The 14,937-nt window shown below is 36.5% G+C and overlaps 1 protein-coding gene across 1 annotated transcript; it reads right to left on the reverse strand.

The window, feature by feature from the left end:
* Nucleotides 1-9,918: 9,918 nt before the first annotated feature.
* LOC131466643 (gastrula zinc finger protein XlCGF57.1-like) lies at nucleotides 9,919-14,680 on the reverse strand. Its single transcript, XM_058640038.1, has 2 exons — nucleotides 14,283-14,680; nucleotides 9,919-11,461 (listed from the first exon to the last, which is right to left on the reverse strand). Exons 1-2 carry the CDS (start codon nucleotides 14,347-14,349, stop codon nucleotides 9,963-9,965), a joined length of 1,566 nt encoding a protein of 521 aa, XP_058496021.1. The 5' UTR covers nucleotides 14,350-14,680; the 3' UTR covers nucleotides 9,919-9,962.
* Between the last annotated feature and the right edge of the window lie 257 nt (nucleotides 14,681-14,937).

Here is a 14,937-nt window from a genome sequence, read left to right on the forward strand (position 1 = left end):
TGCAAATCAATCCAAACATAAAAACATTGACCTGACATTTTGCTATGATGCTAATTCTTTGTTTCTTTTCTCCCTTTATAATACACTGACAACTCCTGAAAAGTAATTTTGAGTTTTTGAAAAAATTAAATAAAGAAAAATACTGAACATGTGTTATTTTTTTATTGCAATAACTATTGTATTGAGTATTGAAACTTTTATAACAACTATTTCTGATGTGTTATATCATCTATTACAACTATCTGAACCACCTAAGGTGATAAAACACCACACATAGGAAATGTGAAATACATTTTCACCATTTTCACATAATGCTGTTTTCACAAAGTCTAATCTATAAAATGAAACACAATCTTACAAAAGCTGCAACACCAGAATAATATTAAAAACAGATCAATATCACATAATGTCATAAGTTTATTATTTGAAAAATAAACAATTGAAGTTATACAATATTGTTCTTACAAATATTGTTCGAGAAATGTGCTATTACAACCATTCAATCCTGTGTGATCATATGCAAAATATAACGTTTGTATTATAAAAAGGTGAATGAAACAGAAATTAAAATTTTACAGGTTAGAACAGTAGTTGAGTAGCTTGACGGGGGAGTGGAAGATAATGGTTCAACTCACGTTATATCATTTTCTTTATATCGTAATATCAAGAATGTTGCAGCCCTCAATTTTATACGATCCATAGCTCTGGTTTTAGTTCACTGATCATACGTTGCTTCCATTAGCTCAGTTGAGAAAATGTTGGACTGATGCCACCATATCAAGTTCAATCCTGAGCTTATGTTTTTTCACTCCAAATGTGTAAGAAAGGCCGATATTTTCAATTTCCTAACTCCTGCGTGGCTTACATTTGGATACATAGCCATTCAACAATGATATTTGTGACAATGAGAATTTAATTATTATAAAACAGTGCAATTGTATGGAATTTTCACTGTTAAATAAGGTCACAATTGACTGGTATATGAAAATATCAGCTCCACATGGTGTAGGCATACAATATGCCATTTACAGTTTTTCATGCTGCTCTAACAGGGATTGTTATATCCACCGAAAACTCAAGATGTGACACCACAGACCCGCCCTGAACATGTCTACAAAATATGACCTCCCAACAGGAAGTGGAACATCCAAAACAGAAAGTAAACTGTAAGTTTGCAGTACATTGCCCAACCTGCTCCAAACTTCAAACAGGAGACCCCTACCCACTCTGATGAGGTTTTTGCACACGTCCCGGTGGATCAACAGCCCGACATGTGCAGAGACGCCACTGAAAATAACTACCACTGAAAATAACTAGTACCGTGCGGGGTGAATGAACAGGTTTGAGCTCGAGCCTCAACACATGCTTCTTCACTTCTCATTAGCATTTTGTCCAACTAGTGTTAAGCACTTTGGCTTTTACTAGTTCAACTAGTGAGCATTGTTGCCCTCAGTAGTACTAGTAAGGTCCCAAATACCCCCCTAGTGCTACTAGTGATTGTTCTGGCTGTCACTTGTAGTACTAGTAGACATTTTGGGCCTTACTAGTACTACCAGTAAGATCAAAAACATCCAACTAGTTTTAATAGTAGGTGCATTGACTCTTACTAGTACTACTAGTCAAACATCTTACTAGTGGACATTTTGGCTCGCACTAGTAGTAGTACTACTGGGCATTGTGGCAATTACTAGTAGGGTCCAGAAGGAAGTGCTTACTAGTGCTTGACACATACCTACTAGTTGGGCCTGGTAGTGTTATTAGTATGGCACATTAGTTTACTAGTCCGGTTTGGTTGCATATCATGAAAAAATCATTACGAGTAAGACACAGTTCTGCTAGTGCACAGAATTGTCTTGTGTGGTCTAAGAGCGTACTAGTACATGTCAATGATATGTAATCAATGCTCAGAAGGGTCTTTCAACACATGCTCAAGTATTTAAGTTACATGTATGATGACAGTTCTGTCATCAAACTCCATCATATCCTTTCTTCTCACCTTCAGTAACATCTGAGAGAAAGACAGGAAAAAGACTCCATTCACTACAGCAAATCTCAATACTTTGCCATGACAGGAAATTGCCGTAACTCGAGTTCACTTGGTCTTCTTCTGCTTCCATAATTGCTGTGTTTCGCATCAGGTTGAACAACAATGACCCACGGCCAACACAGAGCTGGCCATTTTGAACGTGTTGTACTCAAACACACAAACTCGTCCTACAGATTTGATCTGATCAACTTCAAACGGGGTCTCTGCTCTAAAGACGTATAAACAGATTCAGATTTTGTGTGGTGAATAATAGCGTTTTACTATGACACTGGGAGTTGCTGTCACTCCGCTGCACGTGGTCCAATCTCCATCAGACTTCTCATTTACATTTTGTGCTCGACAATAGGAGAAACTAAGATTTGAGAGTGTGTATGCTTGAGAGGAATGAGAATAAAATTGAAGCGTGCAATAGAGTAGTCTTCCTGATTTAACTTGGACAGACAGTTCAATTCAAGACTTTTTCAAACATTTTAATGCCTCTTGAACTTCATGAATGACATGTTGGACGTTGCTGCTGGTCCTGAGGTCTCATTTATAAAGCTTACGTATGCACTAAAGAAGTTTGGGATTTATAAAAAGCAAACTTCACAGGAATTGTGTGGTCCTTGATGCAAACAAAACGGAGATTTACACGACAACGGACGTAAGCTTTGCTGAATTGCAAGTTGATTGTGATTTATAAAGAGAAACTTGTGTGGGGTGTACATGTGAATGCTTTAATACAGTAGTTCCCAACCTTTTTTCCTTGAAGCCCCCCTTGCTTGTGTCCAGGACAAACCAGGCCCCCCCGAGTCGAACCTGTCGCACACAAAAAAGAATAAAGTAAAAGGTTCATATGAAAAAATAAACAGCAGTTTGAGGATTTTGTTCCTAATCTCACAGTGTGTATAGATAAAAACTGTGCTTCCATTGAATCAAAACCAAGGTATTACCTTGTTTTCTTTTTTTGATACCGCTGAGTCTTTGGTACTTTTACATTTCTCACACAACTGGAACGTGATCAGGTGTTGGTGATAAATAGCTTTATAAAGTGAGGTTGAAATTATAGTTTTTATTTGGGTCATACTGACTTCTAATTATCCAGTAGAGTGTCTGATTGGGATGCACAAATATAATTATATTAACCTCACAAACTCAGAGCAGTCAAAGCTCTGTGTCCACCCATGTGATCTCTGGCGCCCCCCTAAGGGGGGCTTGAACCCCAGGTTGGGAACCATGGCTTTAATAAATCAGAATATTTTGTACACGAGTACTTTCTGTATTTTGTACATATGCCAACTTTTCAGGCATAGTGTAACATAATGTGAAATGTTGCATCCAGGAGAATCACACAAATTAAATTAAATTAAATTAAATTAAATTAAATTAAATTAAATTAAATTAAATTAAATTTTCAATGTTGCTGTACGTCTAATAAAGAAAATACAATTTCAATGAAATACATACAAACACTCATTTAAGTCCACATATTATTCAAATCTAAAACATTAGCCATTCAGACATCCTATTTCTCTCGTTGGTTTAGAATAACAAATACAATTCTATAACACATCATTATTTATATAAGTATGTTGGATTTACTTGATTTTATCGGTCCCACATGATCTGAATGTGTGAAACCAAAACATCTCATTCACATTAATTCAATTCAATTCAATTTTATTTGTATAGCGCCAAATCATAACATACATCATCTCAGGTCTCTGTACATAGACAACATCAAGGAGAGCAGAGAAACACAACAGTTCACACAATGAGCAAACACTAGGCATCAGTGGAGAGAAAAAACTCCCTCTTAACAGAAGAAGAAATCTCTGACAGAACCAGACTCACACATGTGCAGCATCTGCCTCGACCGGTTGGGGTGAAAGGAAAATGGGGGACAGAGGAGAGGTGGGGGACAGAAAGGGGGGAGAGAAAGGACAAGAGGGAGATGAGGTAGAGACAGAAGAGAGAGAGAGACCAGGAGCAGATACACAACAACTGTATCAAGTTACAAGTTTATACAGTTAATGATATCGACTTTTAATTATAGCACAATAATTATGGTGATGATATGTATGATATGGATAGCCTCGAAAACTGGATCTGGATCCTGCAACCTGCAAGATGAGAATACAGAGAGAGAGAGAGAGGGGAGGAAGGAAAGACACACACACTAGGGAGAGAAAGAGACAAGGTTAATGACATATAAAAAGTCATATTCATACCCTGAGTGTGAGAGAGTGAATGTGCGTGCACCACAGGAAAATCCCCCAGCAGTCTAGGTCTATAGCAGCAGAACTAAGAGATGGTCCAGGTTTCCCTGAACCAGCTCTAACTATAAGCTTTATCAAAAAGGAAAGTTTGAAGTCTAACTTTAAATACAGAGGGAGGCTCCGCCTCCCGAACTGTCATTGGAAGCTGGTTTCACAGGAGAGGAGCCTGGTAACTGAAGGCTCTGCCTCCCATTCTGCTCTTACAGACTCTGGGAACCACAAGTAAACCTGTATTTTGTGACCTAAGTGGTCTATTAGGGTGATAAGGTAAGACTAGGTCTTTCAGGTATGAAGGGGCCTGACCATTAAGTGCTTTGTACGTAGAGAAGCTAACACTGGAGTTATATGGTCTCTCTTTCTAGTTCCTGTCAGAATTCATGCTGCAGCATTTTGAATGAACTGAAGGATTCTAACAGACTTGTTGGAACATCCTGATAATAAGTAGTTACAGTAATCTAATCTAGATGTAACAAAAGCATGAACTAGTTTTTCAGCATCCTGTAAAGACAGAATGTTTCTAATTTTCATAATGTTCCGCAGATGGAAGAAGGCTGTTCTGGAAATGAGTTTTATGTGTGAATCAAATGACATTTCCTGGTCAAAAGTAACTCCAAGGTTCCTCACAGTGGAACTGGAAGCCATGGTGATGTCATCTAAAGTGACAATGTGATCAGAAAGTTTTTTCTCTGAGGTGTTTAGGGCCGAGTATAAAAGTGTAAAAGTAGAAAGTTACAGGTCATCCAGGACTTAATGTCTCTGAGACATTCCTGGAGTTGAACAACCTGATTTATTTCATCCGGCCTCATTGATAAATAAAGCTGTGTGTCATCTGCATAACAATGAAAGTGTATGTTGTGCTTTCTATGTTCCCTAGAGGAAGCATATATAAGGTAAAAAGTATAGGCCCAAGCACTGAGCCTTGTGGAACTCCACAATTAACTTTTGTTTGTAGTGAGGCTTTATCATTAACATGAACAAACTGGAATCTATCAGATAAGTATGATTTAAACCAGCAGAGGGCAGCACCTGTGATACCAAGGGTCTGCTCCAATCTCTGCAGTAGAATATTATGAACAATGGTGTCGAATGCAGCACTAAGATCTAACAGGACAAGTAAAGAAACTAGACCATTATCTGAAGCCAAGAGAAGATCATTACTAACTTTAACTAGTGCTGTTTCTGTGCTATGGTTTAATCTAAAACCTGACTGAAAATCTTCAAACAGGCCATTAATGTGCAAATATTCACATCATTGATTAGCAACTGCCTTTTCTAAGATTTTAGAAACAAAGGGAAGATTAGATATAGGTCGGTAATTAGCTAAAATATCTGGGTCAAGGGTCGCTTTTTTGAGAAGGGGTTTAATAACTGCTATTTTAAACGTTTGGGGCACATATCCAGTTAATAAGGATAGATTAATTTGAGTTAATATAGAGCTGTTAATTAAAGGAAACACATCTTTAAACAGTTTTGTGGGGATAGGATCTAACTGACAGGTTGATGGCTTAGATGATGAAACTAATGATGTTAACTCAGGGAGATCTATAGGGGAGAAACTGTCTAACTGTGCACCTGGTGCTTCTAAAGCTCTTGTGCTAAAAGATGAGTCAGTCCCAATATGAGGGAGGAGATGATCCATTTTTTCTCTAATTGATGTTTTTTTATTCACAAAAAAGTTCATAAAGTCATCACTGCTCAGTGTTAAAGGAATAGATGGTTCAGTGGAGCTGTGGCTCTGTGTCAGCCTGGCTACAGTGCTGAAAAGAAATCTATGATTATTCTTATTTTCTTCAATTAAAGAAGAATAATAGGCAGCTCTAGCTTTGTGTAGGGCTTTTTTGTAAGCTACAAAACCATCTTTCCAGGCTGTATAAAATTCCTCTAGGTTTTTGGAACGCCATTTTCTTTCTCATCTACGTAACGTCTGTTTAGGAGCACGAGTATTGGAGTTAAACCATGGTGCTCGTCTCATCTGATTCACAACTTTCTTTTTCAGAGGGGCAACACAATCTAATGTAGTACGCAGTGAGGCTGCTGTACTATCAACAAGGTTATCTATGAGGGCGGGAGTAAAATCACAAAAGTTACCTTCAGATGTACTGACATATGGCACCGAGTTAAATAAAGGTTGCACTGTCTCTTTGAATGTATTCATATTATTATCAGACAGTATTTCTTATTAATGTTATTGTAGTTCATTATTGTACAATTAAATGTGAGTAAATAATGATCAGTAAGGAGAGGGTTTTGAGGAACTATGTTTAAGTTATCAATATCAATACCATAAGTTAAAACAAGGTCGAGGGTGTGACTAAGGCAATGAGGTGGTTTATTAACGTGTTGAATAAAACCTATTGATTCCAACAGCGAGTTAAATGCGCAGCTAAGACTATCACGGTCAACATCTACATGGATGTTGAAATCCCCTACAATTATGATTTGATCTGTCTTAAGCACTAACTCAGATAAGAACTCAGAGAACTCTGATAGGAACTCTGAATAAGGTGCAGGTGGACGATAAACTGTGACTATCATAATTGGTTTCTGTGATTTCCAACTAGGATGAGACAGATTAAGAATAAGGCTTTCAAACGATGAATATCCTGGTTTGGGCTTGGGATTGTCATAATTATGAGCTAGCTCAGCCATAATTATGAGATAAAAAGTCAAAATTATGAGATAGCTAAGTCATAATTATGAGATAAAAAGTCGAAATTATGAGATAAAAAGGCGAAACTATGAGATAGCTAAGTCATAATTATAAATTAAAAAGTCAAAAACAGAGGTACAAAGTCTGCTGTTCAATAGCAGCTCATGTGTGATGTGGGGAGACCAACACAGACATGGACCTCATTTAGGATTGCATATTGTGAGCATGGCCAGCGAGATGATGGATGAAGGGACCATTGAAAACACTGCCATTGAGGCGCATGCGCACTTCTTATCTCATAATTTCGACTTTTTATCTCATAATTTAGATTTAGTGTCTCATAATTTCGACTTTTTATCTCATAATTTAGATTTAGTATCTCATAATTATGACTTAGCTATCTCATAATTTCGACTTTTTATCTCATAATTATGATTTAGCTATCTCATAATTTCGATTTAGCTATCTCATAATTTCGACTTTTTATCTCATAATTTTCCGACTTAGTATCTCATAATTTCGACTTTTTATCTCATAATTATGACTTAGCTATCTCATAATTTCGACTTTTTATCTCATAATTATGACTTAGCTATCTCATAATTTCGATTTAGCTATCTCATAATTTCGATTTTTTTATCTCATAATTTCGATTTAGTATCTCATAATTCCGACTTTCATCTCATAATTTTGACTTTTTGTCTCATAATTTTGACTTTCTGTCTCATAATTTCGATTTAGTATCTCATACTTTCAACTTTTTATTTCATAATTTCGTCTTTTTGTCTCATAGTTATGACTTTGCTATCTCATAATTTCAATTTAGCTATCTCATAATTTCGACTTTTTATCTCAATTTTGTTTATTTATTTATTTATTTCGGTCATGACATTTAGATCACTCATCACATAACAGTGCAGTTCACACAATATATATAACCGAAAGGGAATGCGGGAGAAGCAAAGCTTAACTAGTCCCGCCCCCATTATCATCATACATTTCGTTTCCTTTTTTTTTTTTTTTATGACATTTTGACAAAGAAAACATGTTTCAGCATCCGATAGAACTCAGAGATATAGTCTAGCTCTAGACCAGGGGTGTCAAACTCAAATACAGAGTGGGCCAAAATTTAAAACTGAACAAAGCCGCGGGCCAAGGTTGAACAAATTAACCTTTTAATAGGGACCCAAACAAGTTTTGCATTGAATATTGAACAAGCAAGGCTTATATAACTTTTAGTGACATGCAAAATTGAGTTTCAAATAATAATAATAATTAAAAAATATCAATGGCATATCAAATAAAATTTAAATAAAAATGTAATGCACCCTAAATACAGGATAAGCGGTAGCTAATGGATGGATAAAAATTGAATGCCTCTTTTCTATTTGCAGCCTTCTGAGGTAAATATCAAAATAAACTTTTTCCACAGGCTAATAAATTTGAAAATAAAATAACAATAATGAATGAATCAAACATTCAAGCCTTGAAGTAGCAAGAGAAAGTGCATGAATAAAACGTTAATTATTGCTCAGTTTGCTACACTGATTTGTTTTAACACTGAATATGGAACAAGCAACGCTTATATAACTTAATAGTGCAAAATCAACTTTCAAAAAACAAACGAAAAAACATCAATGGCATATTAAATAAAATTTAGATAAAAAATGTAATGCCTCTTTTCTATTTGCAGCCTTCTGAGGTAAATATCAACATTAACTTTTTCCACATGCTAATAAATTTGAAAATAAAATAACAATGAATAAATCAACCATTCAGGCCTTTTTACTGCTCAGTTTGCAGTTGGCGGTGCCGCTGTATAATACTGGCGGGCCAGCTCTAATGTTAATTTGATATTGCCTCAAGGGCCAAATGAAATTACACGGCGGGCCAAATTTGGCCCGCGGGCCAGAGTTTGACACCCATGCTCTAGACAGTCAACTCAGACTCCATGTGTGTTTATTCATGTGTCCATGATGTTCCGTCGCGTGTGACATTCTCGACTTGTTGCCTGGCATATTCAACTTCCCAAAAGTCACAAATAATCCAATCAATAATTTCGATTTAGTATCTCATAATTTCGACTTTTATCTCATAATTTCGAATTAGTATCTCTTAATTTCGACTTTTTATCTCATAATTTCAATTTAGTATCTCATAATTTCGACTTTTTATCTCATAATTTTGACTTTATCTCCTAATTTCGATTTAATATCTCATAATTTCGACTTTTTGTCTCATAATTATGACGTAGCTATCTCATAATTTCTATTTCTTTGCAAGGAGCATCTGGAACAAAAACAATTTCCCCCTGGGGATTAATAAAGTATTCTGATTCTGACTCATACTTTCATTTGTCTATTCTTCTCTATTATTGGTCATTATGGGCATATTTGGGCACATTTTTTTAGACAAAAATTTAATTACAAGCGTTTAAAAATGAGTTACTTTAACCTCTTAACCCCACGGAGCTCAGCATGGTAGTTAGCTAGCTAGCTAATAATATAGCTACAGTGAGAAGACTGTGAGCTAGCTAGAAATGCAATACCACCCAGCAGTGTGTATTGTTAGACAACGTTAGCTTGTTTGCCACCTCTTATCAGATGCCATGCTTTCAAAGAGAATGAGCTTGCCTAACATCACATTCAACACTGTCCTACTAGCACTAGGTAAAGTGACATTAGCTAGCTGTGACTACCAACTTACCTTTTTCAGTAGCAAATTCAAATCATTCAAATCATGGCTGACCAAGGGAAATCTCCGTCTGGGAGCGACGTCACTTCCTGTGGTGACCAAACTCAATTCAATCAACATGAGAAAAAAAACAGCAGATTCAACCCGCTCCATAAAACAGTTGTAGTCTTCTTGATAGAATCATGTTCGCAGAGGGAATATAAATTAATTGTGTTGCATATACTTATGTATTTTTTGTAAATTCAAAGACCTCCTAAAATCATTTTTCTCAGGGCATAAAAGCATTTTAATAGTCAAGCAGTTCATAACAACTTTACAATTTCACTCCTTTATGATCCCTCATGTGCATTTTCAGATGAGACCTAGTTGTAACTCTTTTACCACAAACATCACAAATAAATGGCATCTCTCCTGTATGAATCATCATATGTGTTTTCATAGAACTTTTATATCCAAATTTTTTCCCACACACATCACAGCTACATGGTTTCTCTCTTGTATGGACCATCATGTGTCTCTTAACATCACACTTCTTTGCAAATCCTTTCCCACAAACATCACAGCTACATGGTTTCTTTCCTGAATGGATCATCATGTGTGTCTTTAGAGAACGTTTGAGTCGAAACCTTTTCCCACACACATGACAGCTGCATGGTTTCTCTCCCGTATGGACCATCATATGTGTCTCAAGAACATTACTCTGTTTAAATCTTTTCCCACAAACATCACAGCTGCATGGTTTCTCTCCTGTATGGTCCATCATGTGTACCTTAAGAACATTACTCTGTTTAAATCTTTTCCCACAAACATCACAGCTACATGGTTTCTCTCCTGTGTGGACCATCATGTGTCTCTTCAGAAAAGACATCTGTGTAAATCTTTTCCCACAAACATCACATTTACACGGTTTCTCTCCTGTGTGGACCATCATGTGTCTCTTAAGTAAAGAGCTCAGTGTAAAGCTTTTCCCACAAACATCACATGTACATGGTTTCTCTCCTGTGTGGACCATCATGTGTCTCTTAAGTAAAGAGTTCAGCGCAAAGCTTTTCCCACAAACATCACATCTACATGGCTTCTCTCCTGTGTGGCCCATCATATGTGTCTTCAGAGAACTCCTCTGTATAAATGTTTTCCCACAAACATCACAGTCAAATGGTTTCTCTCCTGTATGGACCATCATATGACTCTTAAGAGAACTCTTCCGCGTAAATCTTTTCCCACAAACATCACAGTCAAATGGTTTCTCTCCGGACTGAACTCTCTGTGTGTGTCTCTGAGGTTGACATCGGTCAGGAGCTCTGGTCTCCTTCCAATCATCATCACTGTCTTCAGTCTCAGATGAGTCTGGAGTCTCGTCGTCATCTTTATCTGAGTGAAGCTGATCGTCTCCATTTGCTTCTGTTTTAATTGTTAATGCTGAGCTGGTCGCTGGAGGCTCTGCCTCCCGGCTCTCCTCGGTTTGGCTGTGATGAGGCTGCGAGGACTGAGGTTCCTCGTCATCATCTTCAGTTTTTACATGGATGATAGTTAGTGGGTCCTCCTTCAGATGCTGTTCTTCCTCCTGAGTGGTCCAGAGATCTTCCTGTTCCTTGTTGATGTGAGGATTCTCATCTTCACTTTTCACATGAACAACAATGAGTGAGAACTTCTCCTCAGCCTCCTCCTGCCCTTGAAGCTGCTCTTCCTCCGGACTGGTCCAGAGATCTTCTTGTTCCTCTTTGATGTGAGGTTTTTCCGAGTCCTCCTGATGTGGACTGCTAATCATCTCAATGGGAACCTCTTCTTTGATCACCAGCAGATGTTGGACATCTGCAGGGAACAAACACAAAATGCACAGAATAAGATTATACTGTTGAAACCAGAAGTTTACATACACTATATAAAAAGAGACAAATGCTTTTTTTCTTACTGTCTGACATGAAATCAGACAATCACTTTTCCTGTTTTAGGTCCGTTTGGATTACCAAAATTATTTCTATTTGCTAAATGCCAGAATAATGAGAGAAGGATTTTTTAGACAATTTTTTATTACTTTCTTCAAATTCAGAAGTTTACATACACTAAGATTATTATGCTTTTAAACAATTTGGGAAAGCCCAAATGAAGATTTCATGTCTTTGGAAGCTTCTAATAGGTTTATTGACAACACTTGAGTTAATTAGAGACACACCTGTGGATGTATTTTAAGGCACACCTGAGACACACTGCTTCTTTATGTATCATGGGAAAGTCAAAAGAAATCAGCCAAGATATCAGGAAGAGAATTGTGGACAAGTCTGGTTCATCCTCAAATGTTGTCAATAAACAGAAGCTTCCAAAGACATGACAACTTCATTTGGGCTTTCCCAAATGTTTAAAGGCATAATAATCTTAGTGTATGTCTCATTATTCTGGCATTTAGCAAATAGAAATAATTTTGGTAATCCTAACGGACCTAAAACAGGAAAAGTGATTGTCTGATTTCATGTCAGACAGTGAGAAAAAAAGCATATGTATCTTTTTATATAGTGTATGTAAACTTCTGGTTTCAACTGTATGTACCACAACATTGAATTTTGAATGAGAACATACAAAAAAGGATAATAATAAAAGGATTATTATTATTATTATTATTATCATCATCATTATTATTATTATTATTATTATTATTATTATTATTATTAATAACTATTTACTCTTCTCCAACAACCTGAAATTAGACTTTCTGTTTAAATTCTAATATTAGCAGTCATTTTAACAGACTATCATTATGTTAAAATGACAATGTTAGTTACAAACATATACAAAAGGCCAAAATGTAACCATTTGTGTAAGGTCTTATTCCTCGGAAATTTGTTTAAAGAAATGTCTTCATCCATTGAACTCCCAAAAACTACTCTAAACGCTGTAATTGTTGTAATGCTGTTACAGAAATACACCAAAAAAGAAGGAAACAGTGAGCATGTGTGCTGTGTACAAACATTTTTCAAAAAAAGCTTTACTCGAAAAAGTCTAAAATACAATGCCTCATTACAATGTGTAATGTACAATGTACAAGGTAAAGTGATCAAGTGAATTGACCAAAGAAAACAGATGACGATAGTGATGGGAGAGAGATGGGAATATGACATCATTGTTTTCCAAAAGCAGCTGATTGGTTGTTAACATGAGGTTTTGAGATTTTCCCACTCTGGGAAATGTTTTTCAAAAATGGTTTTTATGTTAAAAAAAAAAGAAAAAAGTCAAGGCTAAAACTTGAGCGAATTAGCTATAAATGTTTATTAAGTTTTGTTATAATGCTATTGTTGTCAAGCTAGTATTGAAAACTTTGTTCAGCTAAAACTTGAGCGAATTAGCTATAAATGTTTATTAAGTTTTGTTATAATGCTATTGTTGTCAAGCTAGTATTGAATCCTGATCATTTACTTTATGGTTCTTTCACTTCAGTTGATTATTATTACACCCTGTCATTGTGAGAAACATTTAATGTGTTAGCTTATTTGCTCTTATCGGTTTTAATGACAATAAGATTTTCCTAAGTTAAAATGCTAATGTACAGTAGTTAAGAAAAGAGCATGAATATCTCCTTCACAACTGCAGCTAGTTTCTACAGTTGTCATTGTTTCAAGTGATCTGATCACATGTTCTTTATGTACAGTTAATGATCTCCCTGCTGTCAAGGTGTGTGGTTGTATGTTCAGTTGTAATAGAGGTTGTCATTTCCCTGATATAAAAAACAACAACTAAAGCTCAAGTTAGTCAAACGATCACCTGTGACGTAAGCTAGCATGAAGTTGACCTTGAAACGACCCCTGCTTTGTTAGTTTAATTTAAAGAACCAATTGCAGCTAATGTTAGCACAGGTCTTACTTGTTGGGTAAAATAGCATAACCTTTGTTCATTTGAATTTTTATTTAACCTTCGTTAATCCCATAGAGAGAACTGTCAAAGACAACACAACAGTTCAACACACAGTTACAGACAGACAACACAACAATGAAGGAAATGTGCAAAGTGGCAGGCGAATAAACAAATTAAAATACTAGGAGCAAGTACCCAAAGATGACCTCTCCAGTGACGCTAAAATCATTTTTGAATCCGCTAAGGGAATCAGCTTGAGACACAAAACACAAAAGTGAAAGAAGAGATTGAAGCTAAACTTATTCAAACTACCATACGTGAGGCAACATACAAGTGTGATTTACAATTTTCAAATGAACAAAGACAAAACGCAGAAACAGTGTAAACTGGATTCAGATGTGATACTTAAAAGCTATCACATTAACTGTAAAACTAATGTGCATAATAGTTACAAAGCTGCATTTAAATTGTGTTAATTATTGTAATGGACAGTACTTAGTTTAACTTCAAATTTTATGATGTTTTGTATTATTCCATTAGCAGTGTTGCAGACGAGTTAAGTGACATTACTTGAATAGCTGGCATACATATAAAAATAACCTGAACTAATGCAATGTATAATGATCAAATGTGAAGTTAATTTAAACCCAGATACTATAGCTTAATAGAATATGTAAGTTTAAACATGCAGTGATTTTAACAGAAAAGAAATACACCCAGGCCACATTTGGGTCATCGAGACCAATAAATGATCATATGACAGACGAATTCTATTTATGTGTCCTCCTACCTTCTGAGCAATCCGCTAGAGGGCGCCTGTCTTCAGGATTATCTGAACAGAGACTCTCCTGGTTCATAATGTTACCGTTAGCTACCAGTGAGCGGGAGCTCCTGTCCAGCTTCTCTGTTTATCCTCTTTGTAGAAACGCTGATTCCACACTGCTGTAAGCTAACGGGATCCAACCGGAGCTAACGGCAGCTAACGGCAGCTAACGGGAGCTAACGCGCTGGCTCCAAAGCACACACACACACACACACACACACGGTGTTAGCCGATCGGCAGTGACAGCAAAAGCAGACGCAGAAGTTCTTGACTTGAAGGAGTTTTTAGAAAAGACTCCCAACACTTTGTTGTTAACACCAACATCATCCTGACTGAACAAGGAAGTGAAGCGTTTGCGTGCGCGGTCCCGCCCACAACTTGGTGTGACGCCATAAAAAGGTTGTCTGCCAGAAACAGCCTCGGATCCGCGGGTGCGCGCACAGCGTGTGTTTGTTTTTCTTTTTTACAAACAAGATTTGAAACGTGCATACGTTGACAAGAGGCTTGACAAAAAGCCATGAAAAAATCAATGGCGTTAACAAAGAAAATACTAGTAATTAAAAACACTCATAAGTAAATAAACAGTAAACCCAAATCAAAGACAACTATTAAGATGTCCTGC

The sequence above is a fragment of the Solea solea genome, chromosome 10, assembly GCF_958295425.1.
Source record: "Solea solea chromosome 10, fSolSol10.1, whole genome shotgun sequence".
Taxonomy (NCBI): Eukaryota; Metazoa; Chordata; class Actinopteri; order Pleuronectiformes; family Soleidae; genus Solea; species Solea solea.

What these genes read in the sequence shown, in the direction of transcription:
- LOC131466643 (XM_058640038.1), bottom strand. Translation starts at nt 14,349, where the DNA reads ATGAACCAGGAGAGTCTCTGTTCAGATAATCCTGAAGACAGGCGCCCT. An exon ending in TCTAGCGGATTGCTCAGAAG is followed by an intron (nt 11,462 to 14,282) that starts GTAGGAGGACAC and finishes TGTTCCCTGCAG; the next exon opens with ATGTCCAACATCTGCTGGTG.